At 36.4% G+C, this 22,430-nt stretch overlaps 2 protein-coding genes across 4 annotated transcripts in view; both read left to right on the forward strand.

Moving 5' to 3' along the window:
- Positions 1 to 5,963, forward strand: part of LOC136045442 (ATP-dependent translocase ABCB1-like) — a 35,345-nt gene extending 29,382 nt beyond the window's left edge. For all 3 annotated transcript variants that reach the window (XM_065731305.1, XM_065731304.1, XM_065731306.1), the window contains 6 exons: positions 361 to 501; positions 1,066 to 1,222; positions 1,689 to 1,886; positions 3,163 to 3,369; positions 4,169 to 4,315; positions 4,919 to 5,963. In XM_065731305.1, coding sequence (XP_065587377.1) covers positions 361 to 501; positions 1,066 to 1,222; positions 1,689 to 1,886; positions 3,163 to 3,369; positions 4,169 to 4,315; positions 4,919 to 5,125 — 1,057 coding nt within the window. In that variant the 3' untranslated portion in view covers positions 5,126 to 5,963. The remainder of the gene's footprint in view (positions 1 to 360; positions 502 to 1,065; positions 1,223 to 1,688; positions 1,887 to 3,162; positions 3,370 to 4,168; positions 4,316 to 4,918) is intronic.
- Positions 5,964 to 10,164: 4,201 nt separating this feature from the next.
- The window catches only part of LOC136045441 (phosphatidylcholine translocator ABCB4-like), a 42,750-nt gene continuing 30,484 nt past the window's right edge, over positions 10,165 to 22,430 (forward strand). Inside the window, exons 1-10 of the mRNA XM_065731303.1 lie at positions 10,165 to 10,222; positions 10,563 to 10,660; positions 13,453 to 13,507; positions 14,883 to 15,030; positions 15,329 to 15,422; positions 17,695 to 17,886; positions 18,214 to 18,385; positions 19,266 to 19,390; positions 20,496 to 20,667; positions 22,072 to 22,185. Coding sequence (XP_065587375.1) covers positions 10,569 to 10,660; positions 13,453 to 13,507; positions 14,883 to 15,030; positions 15,329 to 15,422; positions 17,695 to 17,886; positions 18,214 to 18,385; positions 19,266 to 19,390; positions 20,496 to 20,667; positions 22,072 to 22,185 — 1,164 coding nt within the window. The 5' untranslated portion in view covers positions 10,165 to 10,222; positions 10,563 to 10,568. The remainder of the gene's footprint in view (positions 10,223 to 10,562; positions 10,661 to 13,452; positions 13,508 to 14,882; positions 15,031 to 15,328; positions 15,423 to 17,694; positions 17,887 to 18,213; positions 18,386 to 19,265; positions 19,391 to 20,495; positions 20,668 to 22,071; positions 22,186 to 22,430) is intronic.

Here is a 22,430-nt window from a genome sequence, read left to right on the forward strand (position 1 = left end):
TTAATCAAAAGTGGTCAGATTTGGCTGACCACAAGACAAATTATGCTCTTTTTTCCTTTTCTTCTTTTGTAGTACAGTAGCACATGTACTGAACTGTAAAGTATTTTAACACTCAAAGTATTACATTGTAAAACAATAAAACTTCTAGAGACGAAACAATTTTGGACATAGACTAATAGGAGATAAAGGTTTACATTACTTAAACATCAGTCCACTTTCATTCCTAGAAGCAACGTCTGAAGTTAATTAATTGCTGGGTTGGTGGGTTGGGTTTTTTTGCTTGTTTGTTTGTTTGGGGTTTTTTTTGCATTCTTCAGTATGACAGCACACTTCTATGAAAACATGCATTCTTTCTTACAGAAATTCTGTGAAGAAGGCACATATATTTGGGTTTTGTTTTTCCCTTTCACAAGCCATGATGTTTTTTACCTATGCTGGCTGTTTCCGCTTTGGTGCCTATCTTGTAGTAAATGGGCATATGGAGTACAAAAGTGTATTCTTGTAAGTATTTTTTTTTAATAATTTTTCAAGACCTTTGAAGACCTCTCATAGCATCCATGCTATAAGAAAATAGACAGATTTTATTTATTCTTTACTTAACTATAATGAAAACATACTACAGAGGATATTGTCGCCTTGATACAGGCTTGATTTCTTCTTTTCTTTAATAGTTTAAAAATAAATCACTAACACTCAGGAGTTATTGAACCATAGAGGGGAAACCACAGGAATAGTAGAACTGTACTAGTTTTGCTGCTCATTAACCACTTTTCACCTCACCTCAGTTGAAATTTAATAGCTAACCAGTACTATAATTAAATAAATTGGCGTTAATAAGTAACAAAAACATTGATTTTGAATCAAGGTTTGCTTCTCTCACTTCATTAGAAGAGAACAAAAACAAATTTCTGTAACTAAACGAGTAATAAAAGCAGTAATAGGTGGTTACTGTTTTGTTCTTTTTTAAATTTAGCCTCCTTCTTTAAATGAAAGTTGACTGCAGCTCCATTTCCTCTGTTCCTTTCTCCATCCTCTGTTGATTTTTATTTCTGATTTATTTTACAGAGTGTTTTCAGCTGTTGTATTTGGTGCTATGGCGCTGGGACAAACCAGCTCTTTTGCACCAGACTATGCCAAAGCCAAGATATCAGCAGCTCACTTGTTTGTGCTGTTTGGTAGAGTACCCCCAATAGACAGTTACTGTGAGGATGGAGAGAAACCTGTAAGTAAGCAACGTATAAAAGTTAATATTATTTATTGGCAATATGGGCAGCACTCTCTTACTTCAAGCTGATTTCTGCTCTCCTTCTGATTACCTCCTTATATTGATCAATTCTTGATACTTTATCCAAACACAACATGGACCAGATTTTCTATTGAGAGCCCAGTTATTGTCCACATTGTGTTAGAGCTTATTTGTTTTGAAAATCTGGTCTTACATAAGAACTTGTGTGTAATTCAAATGGCAGAATTAAAAGCATATACTTATATATGCTTTTATTTCAGTGCTAAATTTTGGTTTTATCTCTTCATGAAGATTCAGACTACAAAGCTAAAGCCAGCATGCAGAAAGTGCAAAACCCCACTAATTTCAGTGGACAAAAGATGATTTAAACAATTCTATTTGAATTATTTGTTATCCGTAAAACTGACTTAAAGATGTAACAGTGATACTATTTCAATTATAGGCAACATTTGAAGGAAACACAAGGATCAAAGATGTGAAATTTAACTATCCAAACCGACCAGAGGTCAAAATCCTGCAAGGCTTGAATTTAAAAGTAGAAAAAGGACAAACTCTGGCCCTTGTTGGTAGCAGTGGGTGTGGAAAGAGCACTGTTGTTCAGCTCCTTGAGAGATTCTATGATCCGCTCAGTGGAGAAATTGTAAGTATTTTTGTGAGAATATACAAAAATTTTAAGTGAGGATGTGTTTATTTTGTTTCATGTGATGTGATAAAGAATAATAGATAATTATAATCTTTTAAAACCATTTTATTATGGACAAGAAGTAAATTTTCCATGTTTGATGTACAAACACAGTGAAATGACATAAAGAAAAGTCCTTGTTACTCACCTTGTATTGAATTAAAGCAACAAAATCTGTGTGGTCAAAATATGCTTGATCCTCAGCCTAATGATGGCAGTGGAAAGAATGCTTTGAATTCAGAGCAAATTATGTAAGGTTTTAAAACATTATGATAAAAACTCTGAAAAGGTTGTCTAATAAATATGTATGCCACTGCATAATGTAGCAATAGAATTTTCCATCAATGTTTTTTCCTAAAACAGTGAACAATGATGAAAATCATTTTTGCCTATCAGAAATACCTGTCAGAGTATGCTCAGTTACTGAGTGCTAGGTGTTCATATATGCTTTCAATCATTTTGATTTAAATTTGGGACTAGAATTTATGGCACTACTTATTCAGCAAATTTGAATAATAATTATTATTATAATTTACTGCCATTTTATCTTTGACATTAATGTGCTCAGAGATACCATATTTCCTGTTATATTTTTATTCAGATTGAAAAGAATGATATAGCTTTGAATTTCATCTACTCAGATAGAAAAACTCTGTTGTCATTTATCTAACAGACAATGATAGCAACCCATAGCAAAATTTTTGTCACAGAGTTGTCAGGAAAGGCAACAAAAGACATCTTCAGGAATCCAGCAGTAAATCTGTTCACTGCCAGGCATTACAGTATCATTACATTTATTACTGCTTCCATGGTTTAGAAATGTATGAACAAATTAATCCAAATCCTCTTTTTATTTGTAATGGAATATTACTGTCTCTCTGTTCCTTTGGTGGGAATGTATATGCAAAAATGGAAGACTTATTTTGCTGTGGAAGAAAAAAATGAAAGAATTTAACTTAAAGTTCTACGAAGGAGCTCCAATATCTTCTTGATGGAAGCAAAGAAAATATCGAATCGAGAAAACAGAAGGGACCTGCCTCACTTGTATATAATAGTCATTAAATATTTTGGAACCCTGGGGAGAAGTTGGGGAAAGGATTATGTGAACTTGCAATCTGGTATCTCTAAGGAAAGCTCCAATTGCACCATTTTTGTAAATCCACTGTAAATCTCAAACACACGTCCATTCATTGTATATTCATGTGATTTACATTTAAAGTGTTTAATTTCTCAGGTGTTTGATGACAAAGATTCGAAGTCACTAAATATCCAGTGGCTGAGATCTCACATTGGTATTGTCTCACAAGAGCCAACCCTGTTTGACTTCACCATTGCTGAAAACATTGCGTATGGGGACAACAGTCGGGAGGTGCCACATGAGGAAATTGTTAGCGCAGCAAAAGCAGCCAACATTCATTCCTTTATTGAGTCTCTGCCTGACGTAAGTTATATTTTTTTCTCCCATTCAGAACTGCATGTGACCTACTGTGCTGTTGAAATTTGTATATATACAGCTGACTTCACATCACCAAGCTGCTTTTTGCACTGAAGTATATACAACTGTACAGACTTTCAGTTTTTTACAGCTCACTTTTGGTTTCTAATGACTCTTAAGATATACTGTTTCCTAAACTGTGTGAAGAAATTTTGCAATATATACTGATGTCTCATAAATTTTAGTGCTTTTTGCAACAAAATATATACTACATTGCAGACTACTTTGATCAACACATGAATTTGTCCAGGGGTCTGACTGATCTTCCTTAACTGAGATACCTAAATAAGCAACAGAACAGCCCAAATCTATAGTATATGTATAGAGACAGCATATAAATATCTCTATCTATTAACAGCATATGGCCTGAAACTCATATATATATTAGGCATTGCTGTGTTTTTCTTTAGGATGAATAAATGTTGATTAGATTAACTGATTGGTTAGGAGGATCATTTGGTGTTTAAGGTCAGAAGTTTATTCCCAGTCGTAGACTTTCACTGAGCTACAATAACTCAATCTCTGGATTAAGAACAGTGTTTCTTCCAAAAATAAAGGGTCATTGCTCTAAGAAGACTTGAAGTGCAAGATCTGTAGTGGTGGATAGAACTTCTGGTCATCTTTTTTAAGAAAGATATTGGCATGCAATAAACAGCTTGTAGATGATTGGTGCCAGGACCAATAAGCTTAAATAAATTCAGGACTGATTTGCATTCATATACTGAAATTAATGTGTTCTTTTTAGAAATACAACACTCGTGTAGGAGATAAGGGAACACAGATTTCTGGTGGTCAGAAACAACGTATTGCTATTGCTCGAGCTCTTGTACGAAAGCCCCAGATTCTGCTGCTGGATGAAGCTACGTCTGCCTTAGACACAGAAAGTGAAAAGGTAACTCGGTTGTGAGCCTGGAGCAAAAGCTAAATACATTTGTTTGTACTCAGATTACTGATTTTATCCCCACAGATTAAAGCTTAAAGCAGGAAATATGGTGTTTTGTGCAAGTTATATATTTCTACTAGTAAAAGACAAATACTAAGGTCCACCTTTGCCCCAGAAACACTTCTTTGTATCCTATATGGCAGTAGGCAGATTGAAGTAGCAGCGAAGAAGGCTCTTCTCTGCCTGGAATTTTTCAGGTTTCAATTGGAAACTGTTTGCCAAAATTGGATTAGTAGAAAATTCAGAAATTGAACCGTTTCAAGAAATCATCTGTAATAACAGTTTTCATTCCTTGCCAACACAGGCTAAATTTAAATCAAGAAGTTGAAGTTACAGCTTTTCCCTTTCTCTCAATAATATATTATAGTTTATTCCAGACAGCAACTGAAGTAATACAACTTCCTGAATAGTTGTCCCATCACTGCCTCCAAGGCCATAGAAATGTCACCTTACTCCTTGCTGCTCCACAGATAACACAAGTATGACCACACTCCACCACAAGGGGAAAGAGCAGCTGATCCTAATCTGCCTTTTGGTTTCTTCATTGCACAGGTGGTCCAAGAAGCACTGGATAAAGCCAGAGAAGGTCGCACCTGCATCGTGATAGCTCACCGCCTGTCCACAATCCAGAATGCTGACAAGATTGCCGTGATCCAGAACGGCAAGGTCATAGAGCAAGGGACTCATCAGCAGCTCCTGGCTGAAAAAGGCTTCTACTATTCACTGGTCAATGTTCAAAGTGGGTCATGCAACATGTAAAGTAAAGGCAGTACTTCTCTCTGAAGTGTCACTCTAATTATTTCAATACTACATAACATTATTGGTCAGTCTTGATACTGTTTTTTTTTCCTCCAAAACAAAAGACTTTTTATAAATGCTATGGAAACAAGAAATAACAATCTACAAGTTTCTCACTACTAGTTTTCATTATTCAAACTACTTTACTATGTGCCTATTACACCCATAAAAGTAGAAGCATGCTAAACCAAATTTAATTTATATTAGCTGGCTTTGCACTCAAGCAAAATCACATTATTCAGGCACATCTGGTAAACAGTACGTAAACATGACTGTACTCATTAAAACCAGTGTTGCTATTGCTAGGAACAAGCTTTAAGCCTTGTCTTCACAGTGTCTTATGCTGACTGTGTAGGGACCCAGTTATAGCCTACTAGGCTTGTTATCAACTTAGGAGAACTTGCAGACCAGCTGGACCTTGATGCCAGATGTCTCTTGTAGTGGAACTTTAGCCTGGGACAACTGCAAAGGTCTTAGAAATACGGGTACAGATAGAAAACAAAGGCCCCAGAACTATTAAGAATTATCTCACTCATGGTCACTTACTCATCATGGAAGAAATGTGACTGTAAGAGCTGGGAAAGACAGCTTTAAATACATTACAGAAAAGAAGCAGCAGATAAAAAATTACAATTGCACAGCATCAGCTCTGCGGTTTTGTATATTAATTGCTAATTTATTATATGGATTTTAAGAGTTAACTGCTTTGAATATGTAGTAATAGCAATTAAGAACTTACCATTAGCAATGTGTATTGTTAATGAATATCTCTGAAGTAAAGCTCTATTTTAAAGTTTAATCTGGCCTGATTAATCAGTCTTCTGCGTTTATGTCAGCAATTTCTAATTCCCTGAGATTTATATGTATAATCTGCCTACCTACATGAGATAGTTACACACACACACATATAAAGGTGTCAACAGACAGGTAAGATGGTCATTGTACTAACAACACTCTTCAGAATGATGATTAATGGATCCCTCTTCAGTCACGAATCTCTTTTCTTCTGTGCCTGTCTGCTTAAACACCGATTTGAGTTCCAAACTTGTTTGTTTCCTGAAAAATAACTCCTTGTCCATGAGAAAGGCTATTAGTCTGCATCATAGTATATCAAATATTTCAAACATTTGCAAGAATGGTACTGGTATTTCTTGACTGGTATTTCTTTTACTTTGAAGATTCAAGTGGAAACATTATAGATCGCTGTTTTTAGACTAAATGTTGCATTTTAATATTTTATTTTTAAAAGTAGGCTTTTTATTTTTGTAATGATAGAGTTTCTAATGTTTGGATTAGTGTTTACAGAATCACACTACAGATGCAGGCACCTCAGGATGTTATTTTGCCTAAGCCCTTGCTCAAGCAGGGTCACCCTGAGTGTTGCCCAGCGCCATTTCCAATGAGGAAAATCCACAGCCTTTCTTGGCAGTCTGTGGTGGTGCCTCAGCACCTGCAAGGCACAGAAGTACTGTTCAGGGGGAACCTCCTGTATTCCAGTTTGTGCCCACTGCCTCTTGTCATGAAATGCATGTGCCTTCCATCTAAGAATCTCTCATCAATACAGAATTTCTAAAAGATCATTCAAACTTTCTCTAGAATTCCTTATGAAAAAAGAAAAGATAGGAGGAATTTCTGTGTCTGAACTTTCACACCATCCTCCTTTGAGTCCGTGATGGAAGGTGTTCTCCTGACTATCAACAAAACTATTAATCATTTTTTCTCTCTGTAGCTGTATCTTTAATTTGCCACATGATGGCCTCATATGCTCAGACAACAACTACTTTAAAATTGTTTTAGATTTTCTTCTTTTTTTCTTCACATATGTTTTGTTCAGCTCTACATAGACAGTGTTTGTATTGAACCCGAAGAGCAATATTCTTATGATCTATTGGTTATGGGCCAGGATTCCCATCCTATTCTATTCCCACACTTTACTATCCTCTTTTCTATCAATTTGTAGTCCTGGAATTATTATCACTAAAGCCAGAGTTCTTAAGATCTACGATAGTGCTAAACTAAGACTATAGAAGTTAACTGCTCTTTCAAGCTTGTATTATGTTAAGCATTCCTACTGAAGGTGAGCAACGAGGACAGAGGAAGTTTATCTTAGCATTTAAGGGAGAGGGTTTTAATTTTTAATTTTTTTTTTTTTGTATGAAATGATTACATGTAAGCTGCTGATCCATATTTGGGTACTGCTGGGGCAGTCATCAATACTTTGCCGTAAATTTCCTTTGTGACATTGGGCAAAACTTTCAGGCAAGAGCAGCAATGGTTTGTGAGGCATTGTGCTTCTAGTGATGACACAGCAGGCACATAAATCATTTTCCAGCATAAGAACACATTCAAGTATCAAGCATCAGCCTATTTCTGTCATTGTCTCTCCACTACAAAAGTTGACCGACAAACATCAAACAAAATGTGAATCTTGTCCTCTGCAGCAGTCCTTGTGGTAATGTGATTTGAGATATAGAATTTGGGTGCCATTTTCCTGATTGAATTATTTCTTTAAAAAGCTTTATTTTCAACACCATTCTCATCCTACATTGACTTTCAGACAACCTATTTTTAAAGAACAGCTATAAAAATGTATAAAATTGGGTATTAATAAATGCTACAGTTACACTGAAGCATAGTTTTCCCTTCCAAAACACTACCATCATAGGCATTTTAACATGAGAAAATTCTTTTTTTATTCTGAGGGCAGTTAAGCACTAGAACAGAGGGTGTAGAGTCACCATGTCTTTAGATATTCAGAACCAGACTACACATGGCATTAAGAAACCTCCCAACCTCTACCATTCTCGGTCTCTGCAGGAAATGTTAGAGTGAACCAATTAATAGATCCACTCCATATGGCAGTTTCCAGAATATCAAAACAACTCAATTCATCACAAGAGGAAAACAGTTAGAAGAATAATGCTAGAAAATTACTTTCTCAACTTTTTACCAAAAAAGTATCCTGAACCTTAAATATGACGAAAGGAGTGAGAAATAATTTACCACGTCTCAGATCAAAGTCTCATCAAGAGATTGCATTTACCCATTGTGCTTTATTTAAGATGAAGTTGATTGATCTACTGAAAGTTATTACTCAATTTTCCATAGTAATAGAATAAATAACATACAAATATTTTGCTTAACTGTGCTAATATACATATTATATATTTAATGATTTATATATATATTCCATATTTAATAAAGTAATAGTATTTATGCATTCCAAATATTGTTCAATATTCTCCATTTAGTAGGACTAACAACTTTTAGTTCAAACAAAAAAATCTGTGCTGGTTCCCCACAGAAAAGCAGTAGAATTTCACTCGTGACACTCATGAAATGTTATAAATTTAAATTAAAATGTCTCTTTCTGTTTAATTTATTTTACCCTTAAACAACTCAGTTCCAAAATGCAGAGACTAATCTATAATTTTCTACTTTGTCACTTTGGTTTGAATCAGTGATGTGGTTGCGAAGTGCATTCTTTCATCATCTCCAAATATTGTGCATTAGTTCCACTCTGAAACCTTGTGTCATATGTGAACTTGTCTCCTTTCAAAGGAAAAAAAAAAAAGAGAGAGAGAAAGAGAGAGAGATTCCACATACTGTTTGCCCCACCTTTCCATGAAGATACTGGGTTTCAGATCAGTGCTACAGCAAGGTCTACCAGACCAGATCTGCCAGCAGCAGTTTCTTAAGCAGAATTCCCTCATAACATTGGAGAGGTTACTGTGCTGTGTGCAGGCTGGGTGCTAAATTCCCCTTCCCACTTGCTGTTCACCACTAGTCCTCACCAGATGCTATACTACTCTTCATTCCTTTAAATGTCTCCTGGTTTGAAGTCCTTTTCTTTACCTGTCCATCTCCTATTGCCTTTTCCCTTCATCCCACCTCCCGACTGCTTTATTATTTTTATTTGTTCTACTTATTTGTTATTTGGAGGGCTTTTTCTCCTTCATGCTCCGACTTCCACCATCTTGACAGTTTCCCTTCAATTCCTCCAAAAATTTAGAGAGGAACAACCCAGAACCATGCAGAAATGACTTTCCTAGTGAGCTGCTGCCATGAATGGTCCACAGGTTCCTCAAGCAATAAGGGTAAACCAGCATCCAAATCTTCAGGTTGCTCACATGCCACCTGCAATCAGATAACCACTGAGCTGCAACACAAAAAAAAAAATTCAAGAAAATGCAGAGGGTGCTCTTGGTGAGCCAGGATAGCCATGGGCCTCGGAGGGAGGGGCTGCAGCTGTGTGCTCGCTGCAGAGCTCGAGGACCTTTTGTGAGGTGTGTCTCCCCCCGCAGGCCTGGGGAGCATCTGCACGAGAGTGCGCTGTGCTGCTGGTGGAATCGCAGCGCTGGCACGGGAGAGGTGAAGGGCATCACTGAGTCAAAGGGCTATTGTACTTTCTAAACTGTAGAAGAAAAACCAATACAATTAACGAATAGCTACAGGAATGGGTAGTTAAGGGGCAGAGGGTTTACGTGGCACAGTTCTGGAAGCAGAGGCGGCTGCTGTCAGGAAAAGCCCCCCCATGCTGGTCCCAGCCAAATCCAGCTGGCTCCAACAGCTGTGCTGAAAGACACAGCTGAGACTCTCAGCTAATCTGGTGCCTCTGGGAGAGGACGTGTTGTTAAGAAAGGGCAACATGCTATAAAAACAGGGAGTAGCCATTTTTAAGCTTTCCTAGCTCAATCATCACAGTGATTCTCATTTGGTTGGATGGTTTCACCCTCAGGGTGAAGGTGGGGTCCAGTGTCCAGTGTGCTGGCCTGCACCACAGCCAGCCTGGGTGGCTTGGTAACCTTACAAGGAGTGAAGTATACATTCACACAGAGACCTCCTTTGGAAGGATTTAAGTGCACAAACTCCCTCACAGCCCTAACTGGCCCCAGGGGAAATCCTGGCACACATCCATTATCCTGTACTGACCCAAAACTCACTAGTTTCACATAAAATGAGCAAAGTCCAACCTCAGTACAGTCCTAGCCAAGCTAGATCTACTGACTGCTAAATAACCTTACAGAACAGGTGAAAACATTAGGATCTGCCCTCCTGGTAAGTCAGTACATTTATTTTGATTGAGACAGATGATCAATGTCTGATAATGAATATTTTAAAAGTGAGCAAAAATCTCCAGTGAAATTTCATTCTCCTTTAAAATGCATTCTACTGTTTATTTTGTATTAATTATGCTAACCTGCAGAAATGTACGTGCTTTGAAATGAGATACTTCCAAGGATTATGCAGAGGATGCCACCGGGGTCCTGCTTAAAATCTGAAGACAGGCTAGTTTCAAGCAGTGCATCAGGGCATATATTTTCAATTTGTTTTCTTTACATCCTCTTAAATAAATATTACTGGTAGTTTTTCCTGAGGTACTTTGTTTCTTGTGCAGATTAAAATGGGTTCTGAAGAAGAAATAAAGCATTACATAAATGGAAAGGATGATAATATTGCTGTATCATATCGGAATTGTGGATCTGAAGGCAAATGGTAAGTACAATCGTTGAATGAAAAATGTTCTACTGTTTTACCTTTACATGCATAGGCTTAAATTTTGTAGTTAAAGAACACAAAAATAAACAGTTTTCTTTGGAAAAGTCTTTTCTTTCCATTATTCTCTTTAGAGAACATAGATAAGCGTAGATGTAAAAGTGCGTAAATGCCTATACCTAAATATAGGTAAATATATCTAACTATATCTGAATGTAGATGAACTATTAACAGATAAATCCAGCTGACAGGTCAGAAGAAGTCTAACTGAGCAGTGGAAAGCTTTGGTTCTACCTTGATGCTATGATTAAGATTTTTCATTGGAGTTGTTGAAAATTTGGTTGCTACAGTCATTCTTCTGCAAAAAAGCAGTGGCAACTGTATCTGTCTAATTTTGTCAAAAGATTGAGCCAAAATACTGAGAAAACTGAATGAGAGTAGTTAAAGAACAGTTCCCTGAAAATAGTGTAACTTTCTTTACAAGAATTAAAGGCTAAATCAGGTCAGATGTCCTTCATGCTCTCCTCTCTATCCTATTCATCCCTTTCAAAAACAAACAAACAAAAAAATGTAGTGGAAAATGGAATCCATGATTTTAAGAACTGCATGACGTTGTATTTTACTGTTTGTCATGGTATGCAGTAGAAGTCCCTTAATCTCCACATGCCTCATAGGAGAGGATTTAAGATGGTTTGAGCAGCACTTCCAGCCATCAGAAACACATCTTTGAATATGGTCACTTTAAAAAGTGACTCCTCCCAGTTAGGATTGATGAGAGTTTATGAAACTTGACTGGTACAGTGCTTTTCACATCCTTTAAAGTAACTTGCATCCATTATAGTAGAAGGTTGATAAGTATTTGATCGGACATTGAACTTTGTAGTCAAGAGAATCCTCATTGCGAAAGGGGAAAAGAGTGACGGTTTACCTACCTTTGAAATGAGCTGCATGAGCTTAGTTGTATCTGGAGAACAAGGGCTATTTGGAGGCAAAACTCAGGTTATTCAGATAAGAGCACTCTCGTGCCACTGTTCTGATGGTTTGAAGACTCGTTTTGAAGCTCATCTTCCTCTTTTGCTAAAGGAGAGATATTTAATTTTGATTTAGACAAGAAGTTTTAAAACTGTAATGAATTGTCCTGAATTTGTCCTTGCATAGAAGTACAGTATTCTGACATATTAGCATTCACCAATTTGCATTCTTTGGAATGACAGAATAAAGCTTACTGTTATCACTGCTGGTTATACTGTACCAAAAAGCTGTGAAAATGTCAGGTAAAAAAAAATATCTTTTGTTCTCTGTTTGAAATTTAAAAAAGCAAACAAACAAAGAATGAAACAAAAAAAACAACAACAAAAAAAAAACCCAACAGCAACAACAACAAAATATACCCACAACTAGAAACTTTATTTCTCTCTGCAAATGAGGTAGTAAATACAACCACAAAATTGTACGGTATTTTAGCAGTATCTAATGATAGTCTTAAGCATTACTGCTTGAACAAACTACCTGTTTGTATTGACAATCACACAGCCCGTTTTATTGAGCCTTCCAGTTGTTGTTGGGAATACCCTAGTTGGGAGGAATACAATTTAATCCCAAAGTGCCAACAATGAGTAGAACAGTTTCCTTTATCTACGTGTAGGTAAATACCAATTATCTTCACGTTTCGATCTAAAACTGAAGCCATTCATAACAGCAATCCAATGAATACAGGTCTAATATGCCCAAAAAATAAGAGCAAACAATAAACAAATTAATGAAAACATGCTGATCAACCCATGATTTTCCCTTTAATAGGCTTAGGAGAAGATTAGTGCTTTAACTAATCTTTGAATTTTTCAAGTGGAAGCAAAACTTCTGCATCATTTCAACACTCTGGTTGATGTTGATCTTGCAGCCCTGTAATACGTGTTAATAACTCACAAGGTGTCTTGTGATAAGACATGACACTACCCTGCAAACTAAAAGTAATTTATCTGAAATTCTATCTGTTCAGTGCTTCTTCATAGTACAAGTTACCTGACCACTACAAAGCACTGACATCACTCTGACATCACCTCCACCTTCTCTAGGTTTGTTTCCTTTTCCCCTCCTTGCAGTCCACTACTCGTTTTAATGGAGTAGTTTCTTCCAAGATCAATTCTGCACATCTCATTTATGATGAGATGGACCAGCCAGTTCTCCTGCAGTGTAGCGGTCTGAAATCAAAGTACTGAGTTACGTATCAGTGGACTTTGACAGAAATCAGAAGTAACGTTGGGTTTGTTTTCAAAAGCTACTTAAAAACATTTCTAATAGCCACCACTAGGCTCTAGCCTAGTCTAGAAAGACTCAACAGACAGCTTTTAATAATCAGAGATCTTACCATTCTCTTCTTTAGGAAAGGAGTGTATAGGAGGAATAGGAGTGAAATTGCAGAGTGTGCATTAGAAGTGTTGCTACATTATCAGAGTCCTACTCTAGGTTTAGCTACAGTCATTCCTAATACTCTCTATAAAAGTGGTGATTTTAATCAAAAGTCTCACATAGGCAGCCTGGAAACCATTGGATATTTACCCAGGTAGACACTGTGTTAATATGATATGAAACCTGAAGGCTCCTTGAGAACATTTTTGACACTGTTCAGAGAAATGTACTAAAAGAACATTGAAAATTCTGATTTTATATTCCTCTATCTCCTCCCTACGTCTGAACACAATTAAGAGATGTGAGTTGTATAAACAATGCATGAGGCTTGCTTTGATGTTTTCAGTGCCCTTCCTTCTTAAAATACAATCATGATTTTTTAGCAGTGAGGACAAGAGGAAACCTGAAAAAATGAATATGGTCAGTCCATTAACGGTGGTAAGTTTAATGCTATTTGTGTATTTAGCAATCCCAGTCCACCATAACAGCTCCATAACAGTTGAAATTTTATATTTTTTTGTCTCACTCTACTTATGCTGAAAAGTTATACTAAACAGCACCTTGCTGCTCATGGCACAGAATTCTGCAATGGGAAGGGAAAAGGGAAGAGCAAGTAAAAAGGCGATATAGTGTGAGATGGAGTGAACAGGCTTAAGCCCTCTCAAAGCTGAAAATATTTGCTATCATAGCTACACCCAACATGTGCAGACAGAGCAGTATTTGCAGATAAGGGGGGAGGGGTTGTAACATATACTTGAAATGTGATTGTTTGGAAGCACAGAGAAAAAGAAAATGAAAGCTCCAACCATACAGGTAATGTATGCCAGAAAAAATGTCTCCAAAACTAGATGTATTTTCATAAGAGGAAAGAAGGAAGCTTCTATATTCAAGTCACTCTTTCTCAGCTGATTCTGATTTATCATTATTATACATTATATATAACAATTAGTCTTATCTGAGCCACTCCTTCACTCAAATCCAATATTTACATCCAGCAAGAAACAGGAGGGTCGCAGCAGATTTTACAATATAATTGCATCCATTTTTAAACAGTTGACTCAGAAGCAGGCTATTTTAATTCCTATAATCTCTTTGTTTACATACAGGCCACAGTATTTTTGCATTTTATGTAGTTAGAACAATCAGAGAGGAATTCAGTCTTGAAGGCACCTCAGGAGGTTTCCTGGCCCAATGTCCTTCCCCAGGCAGGCTAACCATCACAATGAGAGCAGGCTGCTCCAGGTCTTGTCCAGGCAAGTCTGGAGAATCCCCAGCAGTGACAATTCCAAAACTAAGTCCTGGGGCTTAACAATTTTTTGAAGTTCTCATTACACTCCACAGTAATTGTTAATATTATAGCTTTGCTTAGAACAATACTCCCCGCCTTCCTGAGGACTTTAAAATGCATGAGTTATCTGAATTAGCTTGGAAAGGAAAAGATTGGACAATTTCAGTACTTCACTCTCAATGATAACTGCAATAAGATTTAACAGGCCCATTTGATTTCATTGTTAACCATAACTACTGGTAGACTTGGGATTTAGTAAGGTTTAAGTCGAATCTGCATCTATCAGAACGTGAGGTAGCCTTAGGAAAAATATTTGTTTTGTATTGGAACAATTTCTCTTGGAAGCCATTATTTTATTCTTAAAACAACTATTGAGTTTTTGGTTTATGCGACGATTTTATTATTCTATATATTAAACTTTTGTGATTTTATTTTGACACATCCTTTCAGCATCGTTAACGCGGTGTTGTCATTCAGCACTTGCTGTAATTAGAGAAGTTTTCAGCACATTATTTCCACTTTCAGTTTCGATACTCTGACTGGCAGGATAAATTCCTGATGGCACTGGGCACGACCATGGCAGTACTCCACGGAGCAAGTCTACCCCTTATGATGATTGTCTTTGGTGACATGACAGACACTTTTATATCCTCAGAAAACATCACTTATCCAGGTAAAAGCTCCTAGATGGTGATGTTTTAAGAATGGAAAGTAGTTGTAAAGTAGTTGAATTTAGCTAGTGTTTTTACTGTGTATTATATTTGAGGTAAAATTTTCACTTCTGGATTCAGAAAACTCTTAGTAATGTATTACATATCTTAAACTCCCCTAATCATGTTCAGGCACTAAGCAGCTGCCAGCTCTTAATCTTCATTCAGTGTTGTGTGGATAGGATTTTAGAGAAGGAAATAATTATAATCTCTTTTAATAAAAAGAACTAACAAGCGTTTCTCTATTTTTTTTTTCTTTAGCAAATTTTTCTTTATTTAACAGCACATCAGTGAATCTTTCTATGGAATTTTTTTCTCATCTTCTTTTGGGAGAGTTGGAAGAAGAGATGACCAGGTAATAGGAAAGTTTTCATTCACTTTGTGGCTAATCTTTCACTGAAGATCTTAAGCAATTGTCCTCTAAAGATTATACTATCTAATCTCACTGTAAATACTTCATACAAGTGAAGGAATTTTTTTGTCTTTAGGCAGCATCATTGCATGAGTCAGGAGAATCTTGTAGTTTCCCACTAATCCAAATCTGTGCCAGATGGCTCCTGAAAACCTACAGCTTTTAAGAATAGAGAGAAGTTTATTCTTCCTTTTCTCACATCGGGACTGCTTGTTCTCCCATGCCAGTTCTCATGACCTCCCTCAATGTGTGCTCCTGCTCACAGGTCCCTCAGCCATGGAAACTGTGGATACTGCTTTTACATAACTTCATTAGCTAATGAAGTTCAGAGCCAGTAGAAAGAGAAAACAAGTTTCTTGTAACTCAAAGAACTTGCTCATTTTCTTCCCCTCTCAACATCAAAAGCTCATGATAACTTATTAGGCAAGTCATTTATTGGCTCCATGTTCCCACTTCATGTTAAGAATATACACAATATTGTGCATCACACAACACATGAATTGGCAGTTTGTTTTTGTAATGATAAGAAATGAAATTGTGAGACATCTCTTAAGTACTTTGTTTTTCTACAAGAAATGAAAAGAAAATGAGATGACCATGAAGTCATGCATGGTGGAGTTTCCATTCATTTATATTTTTTTCAAATTTCATTTAATCTTTGCCACTGCAAGCACAGTGGTCTATCCAGCTGAAGGTCAATCAAATAATGAATTCAACTTGAGAGGGTAAGCCAAGTATCCTTTTGTACCCTTTCCTTCTGTAAGGTGAAAAAATGGACAATGACGATAAGAGAGAATAAATTTGAAACTGATATAATAAATATTTTTATGTAATTCCCAGTAAACATGCAGAACTCAGAACTCAGAAATACAAATTGGGTGAAGAACTCACCAGTTTTGAGGTTTACAGTTGGATGGAGTCGTTGCTTTCTGTCTTCCCCCTATGCCCTCTTTTTATTTTCATTCTTTGCACTTTTCAGGTTTTTCTCCTGTTTCCACTTCAGTTGTCCTTTCTTTTTTTCTTTTTAAAACTCTGTTCATAGTACTTTTTTATGAAGTTCTTAAATTTAATAAAAATTTTGTAATGATAATGTAAAAATTAATAAATGCTTCTTTTTAAATGGGGGAAAGAAACTTGGTCTTTTTGTTCAACCTCAGAGTATGGTGTTTGTTTTGAGAAATCAGCCATGACAGCCTGCTCCTTGTAGGCAATGTATAACGACAGATGGCAGTTTCTACTCTTGTTGCACAAACCTCAGTATGCAGGATAAAAACTAGGAATTTTGGATCCCAAATTATATAGCTAAATTCTGGAATTGGAATCAAAATGTAAATACTGTACATAAGTTTCATACAGAAAGGTTGGCAACATTGAAGGCATAACTTCCTCTGCAGTTGTCATTGAATAAGTAGTTCACTATATGGTGTGTTTCTATTTTATTTTATTTTATTTTATTTATGTTACAAAATAACCATAAATTATAGGGATTTATTCAAACAACCTTTTTTCTCCCAGATTTGCTGTTTTTTGTAGCTTCTCTATTATGCTGCAAAAATTAAGAGCAATGCTCAACACTCAATTATTTTTAAGCTATTCATTAATGAAATTAAATATTTTTCATTAAACTGAAATATTTTTCAGTTTAAATTTATTTTATTTAATTGCAGTAATGATTAAAATGTCTTTGGCAGGTCTTTGTAACAGAGAAGTGTAGAAAGTATTTCCTCTTTCTTTTCCTTTTCTTTTCTTTTTTTGGATGTGTGGATCCTTATTTTGTTTTCCTCACACAAACTGTATACATTTTCCATCATGTAAGCATTTTTAAAATCCCGCCCTTAATTTCATTTATTATTTATTATAATTTCATGTTGGAAGCATTTCTAGGAGTAACTGTGTCATTCTAAACCCATTTTTTCATTGATTTTTTTAAATATATATAAATTTATGTCTTCATGGACATTGAGCCACTAATTTTTACATTAAGAACTTTGTGTTGATTTGTGAATGCTGTATAATAAGTAGCAGAATACAAACACTGAAATGTGATTCTGAAAGAACTTCAAAAATATTCTGAAGAAAAAATGGCAGACAGTTGTTATGGTCTTCAATTTTGTTTTGAATGCACATATAAAGAACTGAATTACAAACTACCTCTAGGAACCCTGTTTGAAGCAGAATTAATTCAGCTTTAAATCTCTTTTTTGTTTTCTTTCAGATATGCATATTATTATTCTGGATTAGGAGCTGGTGTTCTTTTTGCTGCCTACATCCAGGTTTCATTTTGGACACTAGCTGCTGGAAGGCAAATAAAAAGAATCAGACAAGAATTTTTTCATGCTGTAATGAGACAAGAGATTGGATGGTTTGATGTAAATGATGTGTGTGAACTGAACACAAGAATTGTAGAGTAAGTATTAAATATCAGTTAATCGCTGAGTATTTAACTATCACAAATCTGCTGTAATAGCTCCTTCAAAACAATGTTATTTTATCTTATTAAACACCTCTGTAAGCCATACTGTCACGTATGTAGATCCTGGGCTCATTTAGATGTATCCTGAGAAACAGAGATGTTGGAGAATGCTGCTCCATGATCTCTGTGGCCACAAACTTGGAGCTATGTTGAACCACAGGAGTTAGAAACATGAAATACTGACAGTGTGCTGTATCCAGAGAATTCATCTATACGATGTCCACACTTCCTTATTTGTTTGAATATCATTTGTTTTTTCAGTGACATCTCCAAGATTAATGAAGGAATAGGGGAAAAAATAGCAATGTTCTTTCAGGCAGTGGCTACTTTTTTCACTGGATTTATAGTTGGTTTTACAAAAGGCTGGAAATTAACACTCGTGATCCTGGCACTCAGCCCTGTTTTGGGATTCTCCTCAGCTCTCTGGGCAAAGGTAGGCAAAAAGTGGGAATTTTCCTAAAAACATCAAGGCTGTAAATCCTATGGCCGCGTTTGAATTTGGAAGTAAAAATATAATCTGGCTCCTAGTCTGACCTTGCCTACATGCAGAAGGCTGTAGATAGGGGCTCTTGACTCTGTTATAGCTGAGGAAGTGCAGTACCTCTGCCATGGACACTGATTTGCTGCTGTAAACTTTATATAAATATCACGTATTCTCATATGAAAGGGTAAATAACCTGTACCTTCGCCTTCTTCACTGTATTTTCATGCAAACGATGCCAAAATACCGAAGTAATGACAGTCAATATAAATAAATATACAAATGAGATAAGATTGCACAACTGAAGTCATTTCAGGCAAATTCTGGTATGAAACTGCAGTAAATTAGTTTTCTGTGATAACAGCTGTCCGTGGGCGCTGACACTAAGGTGAGGAGGACATTGCTTTTGGGGTCAGGCAGGCAGCCAGCACAACATGAACCCTGCTCCAGTCACCTCTGTGCCATCTGCTCAGCTTCCAATAATTTAGTGAAAGCAGTACACGAGAAGTAAATGCAAACCACTGTGAGAGAGAAACAGATGTCTATAGAACTGTTTCTGCTTTTGATCTAGAATTTTCAAAGAGACATCAGGGTGTTAAGTACCACCTGGCTGTTGAATTGCTGTGATACTGGGCAGCCTTGCCCTTAGAGCTTCAGTGAAAACTGTCACTCTATTTAAAATGTGCAATCTTTTATAAGTCTTTATAAATACAACAAACTAGAAAGGAAATTCAGTACAAAATAATTAAGTATCCACAAACACTTGAACAAAGTTCAAGCACATTCTGTTTTTCTTTGAGCAGGAGAGTTAAATTCTTTTTCTTCTACACAGATAATTTCCACATTCACTAACAAAGAGCTAACTGCGTATGCAAAAGCAGGAGCTGTGGCAGAGGAAGTTCTGGCAGCAATTCAGACCGTGGTAGCATTTGGAGGACAGAGAAAAGAAACTGAAAGGTGAGGGAAAAGTTCCCTTTTGTTGGCTGTTTTATAATGGTGTCTAAAGAGGTTTTGTCTTTGCTGCTGAAATTTTTCTCTCTTTTTTTTTTAATCATTTCTAAAGAACATCATAAGATAATGCAGAGATGCACTCCCTTTCCCTAAAAACACATGGTATTTCAGACTTCATACACTTATAGTGAGAGTTGTAAGCAAAAAGGACAGACATGTGACATGAAAAGGCAAGTATAATGCCAAGGTCACAAACCAAGGGCACAAACCAAAAGCAAGTAGGTGTATTTATTTATATTGTACCATGGAACATCATGCTTGCCTTCTTTTTTATCTTTTATCTAAAGATAACCACCATGACCACCAAAGTTGGCAGAAGTTTTTGAAATGCAAAGTTCAGTATCATTTGTGTAATCCACAGAAAATGTACACCATCCCTTCCCTGACTTTCTTTTCCCCTCTGTTCCAGCTGTCACTGCTCCCTGGTCAGGCAGCTAAAGGAAGTCCCTTGGGTGTCTGTGCCTGGTTTTCCAGTTCACCCCAGCATTTTTTCTGTTACCCAGTGCTGTTCATCACCGTTACACCTCTCAGCACCTCTTTGTCCTGCTTGTCCTTAAAGCACTTTCTATCATGCATCGTTCATTTCCATCTCTCATTTCCATGAGTGCAAGCACCATCCCAATAATCTCCTTTACACGCATTCTCCAAAGAGATATTGTCAGAAAATAATCCCATTTTCTCCACAACACCAGCTCTCCTTTCTTTACGATATACTTTAACACTTATGCAACTATTTTCTTTGTAACATCAGAAATATTATCTGGCATTTGGAAAACTGCAAAATCACAAGTTGACAGCTATTTAGCATTTTGACACAACCATTTCAAGTCATCCAGGACTTGGTCCAGCTTTAGCTGATCAGCTCAGTCTGCCATAGCATGATGGGCAGTAAATACATTTTCTTGTACAGGCAACATGAGCTTTCTCAGGATTTGATTACTGTTTACTAAAATATTTCATTTAGCTTTGATGTATGCTTTGGGGGTTTTATGAGTATACACAGTGAAAGAGTAATTCCCTGCACGTTCTGCTTTTTTACTTTATCTTTCAGATATCAAAAAAATTTAGAAGATGCCAAACGTATCGGTATCCAGAAAGCTATTTCAGCCAATATTTCCATGGGCATTTCTTTCTTTTTGATATATGGATCATATGCACTGGCCTTCTGGTATGGGACCATTTTGATACTCTCTGATGACTATACAATTGGAAAAGTCTTTACAGTAAGTATTTAACAGCAATTTAACAATAGTTATGAAAAATACTGAACTGAACCTGTGTAAAAGTCTTTACATTTTGACTCTGGATGATATTAGCTATCCAGACTGCATTTTTCACTTTCTCAGCCCTCCTAACAAAATAAATAAAATTACAGCTCTACATATATTTCTCTAAGTTGATAGCAACATAAAAATCCCCCACCACAAAGTGCTTGTTAAAAGTCAGCCTGGGTCAATAATAATTAGAAGTTGTTATTTTTATATTCACTGGATCTTTGCTAGGGGACTGAGGTTTGACATGCAGGAGTCTAGGACCATGCCAGGAGGTGGCAATCATGAGAGGAAGACCAGGCAGGCTTCAGGTACCATTTCCTTTGTAACTAATTCAGTGCTCAGATGCAGCTCACTGACCTGCAGTCATCACCTTCACTGATATCAGAGTGGACCTTTTTTGGAAAGGTTGGAATACAACAATGTGGCTGAAGTTTTAACCTCCATCAAAGCCTGTTTGCTAACAAGTTTACATCTGTGTTATCTCAGCAGCTCCATCACAGTCAACTACCAGGTGCTCTGAGAAGCATTTCGAGGAGCACTAACACTCTGCAGAAACTAGCTGGGAAAGGGCTTTGTTCTCACACAAGCAACTAAAGAGCAGAGGTTATTACTGGTCCTTGGAGGGACTTACTCTGGAACACTAGCAACTTATGCTGTAATGCAAGCTTGGTTTATTACTTAAATCTGATTAAGATAAAATGTAAATAAGCTTTTATTGCAAACATCTGAAGTGAGTGGTATAGTCACATGTGTTCAGAAAGACAAAAAAACCCCACAAAAAGTCAAACCTAAGGTTGAAAGATTACATCAGAAATTAGAGTATGTTGGTGTGGCAAACAATCTTAGTTTCACATAAAGAATTTTCCGGTTTCTTCAAATATTTTCTCCTATTCTTGCTTGTAGCACAATAGCGTGGATTATGATGTCTTTACCAATGCTTTTCTGTTACATGAACACAGATATTTCTTCTATGTTTAATCAAAAAGTAGTTGGTGGCTAATTTTTGTTCGGGTGGCATTGAACATTTTTTGTTGCTGCTCTGAGGAAGAATCGTAGCTGTCAGAAGCTTGGGATGTTTTCCCTATGGGCCAGTTGCGAAAGAGGGAAATTTCAGACTTTCTCTAAACACTCTTTTTTTTTTCTTCCCATGAATGTTCACTTTTTGTTTAAACGATTGCCATTTGTTTAATTCTCACTTTGATTCTACACTTTCTCATATCACACAGCACGCATGAAACTGCTTGAAGCAATGACAGCAAATGTTCTGAGGTAAATGAAGCTGTCTAAACAGAGCTATGAATTCCTGATGTATTATGTCTACTTTTTTCCTTTATTTATTTATTTTATCTTTAGGTTTTTTTTTCTATATTAGTTGGAGCTTTTAGTGTTGGACAGGCTGCACCAAGTATGGAATCATTTGCCAATGCAAGAGGAGCTGCCTATGCAATATTTAATATTATAGACAATGTAAGTATGTTTGCCATGGATGCCATTGTCATTTGAAAACGACTGAATATCAGGCTTCTCTTTTGAATAATAAATTAACAAGCTCAAAGAACTGTGTAGGCAAACACAGAATCACACAATGTCATAGCATTTAAAAATTGTACCTAACAGAGTTGTGTATGTGGGACAAGTGTCTAAGTACTAGGATGTGAGCCTGTAAATGAGCAAGATAAAAACTTCTGCCTGTTATAGTTTTAATTGGTAGT

Source organism: Cyrtonyx montezumae, unplaced genomic scaffold, assembly GCF_038088225.1.
Source record: "Cyrtonyx montezumae isolate F1298 unplaced genomic scaffold, pur_monq_1.0 scaffold_14, whole genome shotgun sequence".
NCBI lineage: Eukaryota > Metazoa > Chordata > Aves > Galliformes > Odontophoridae > Cyrtonyx > Cyrtonyx montezumae.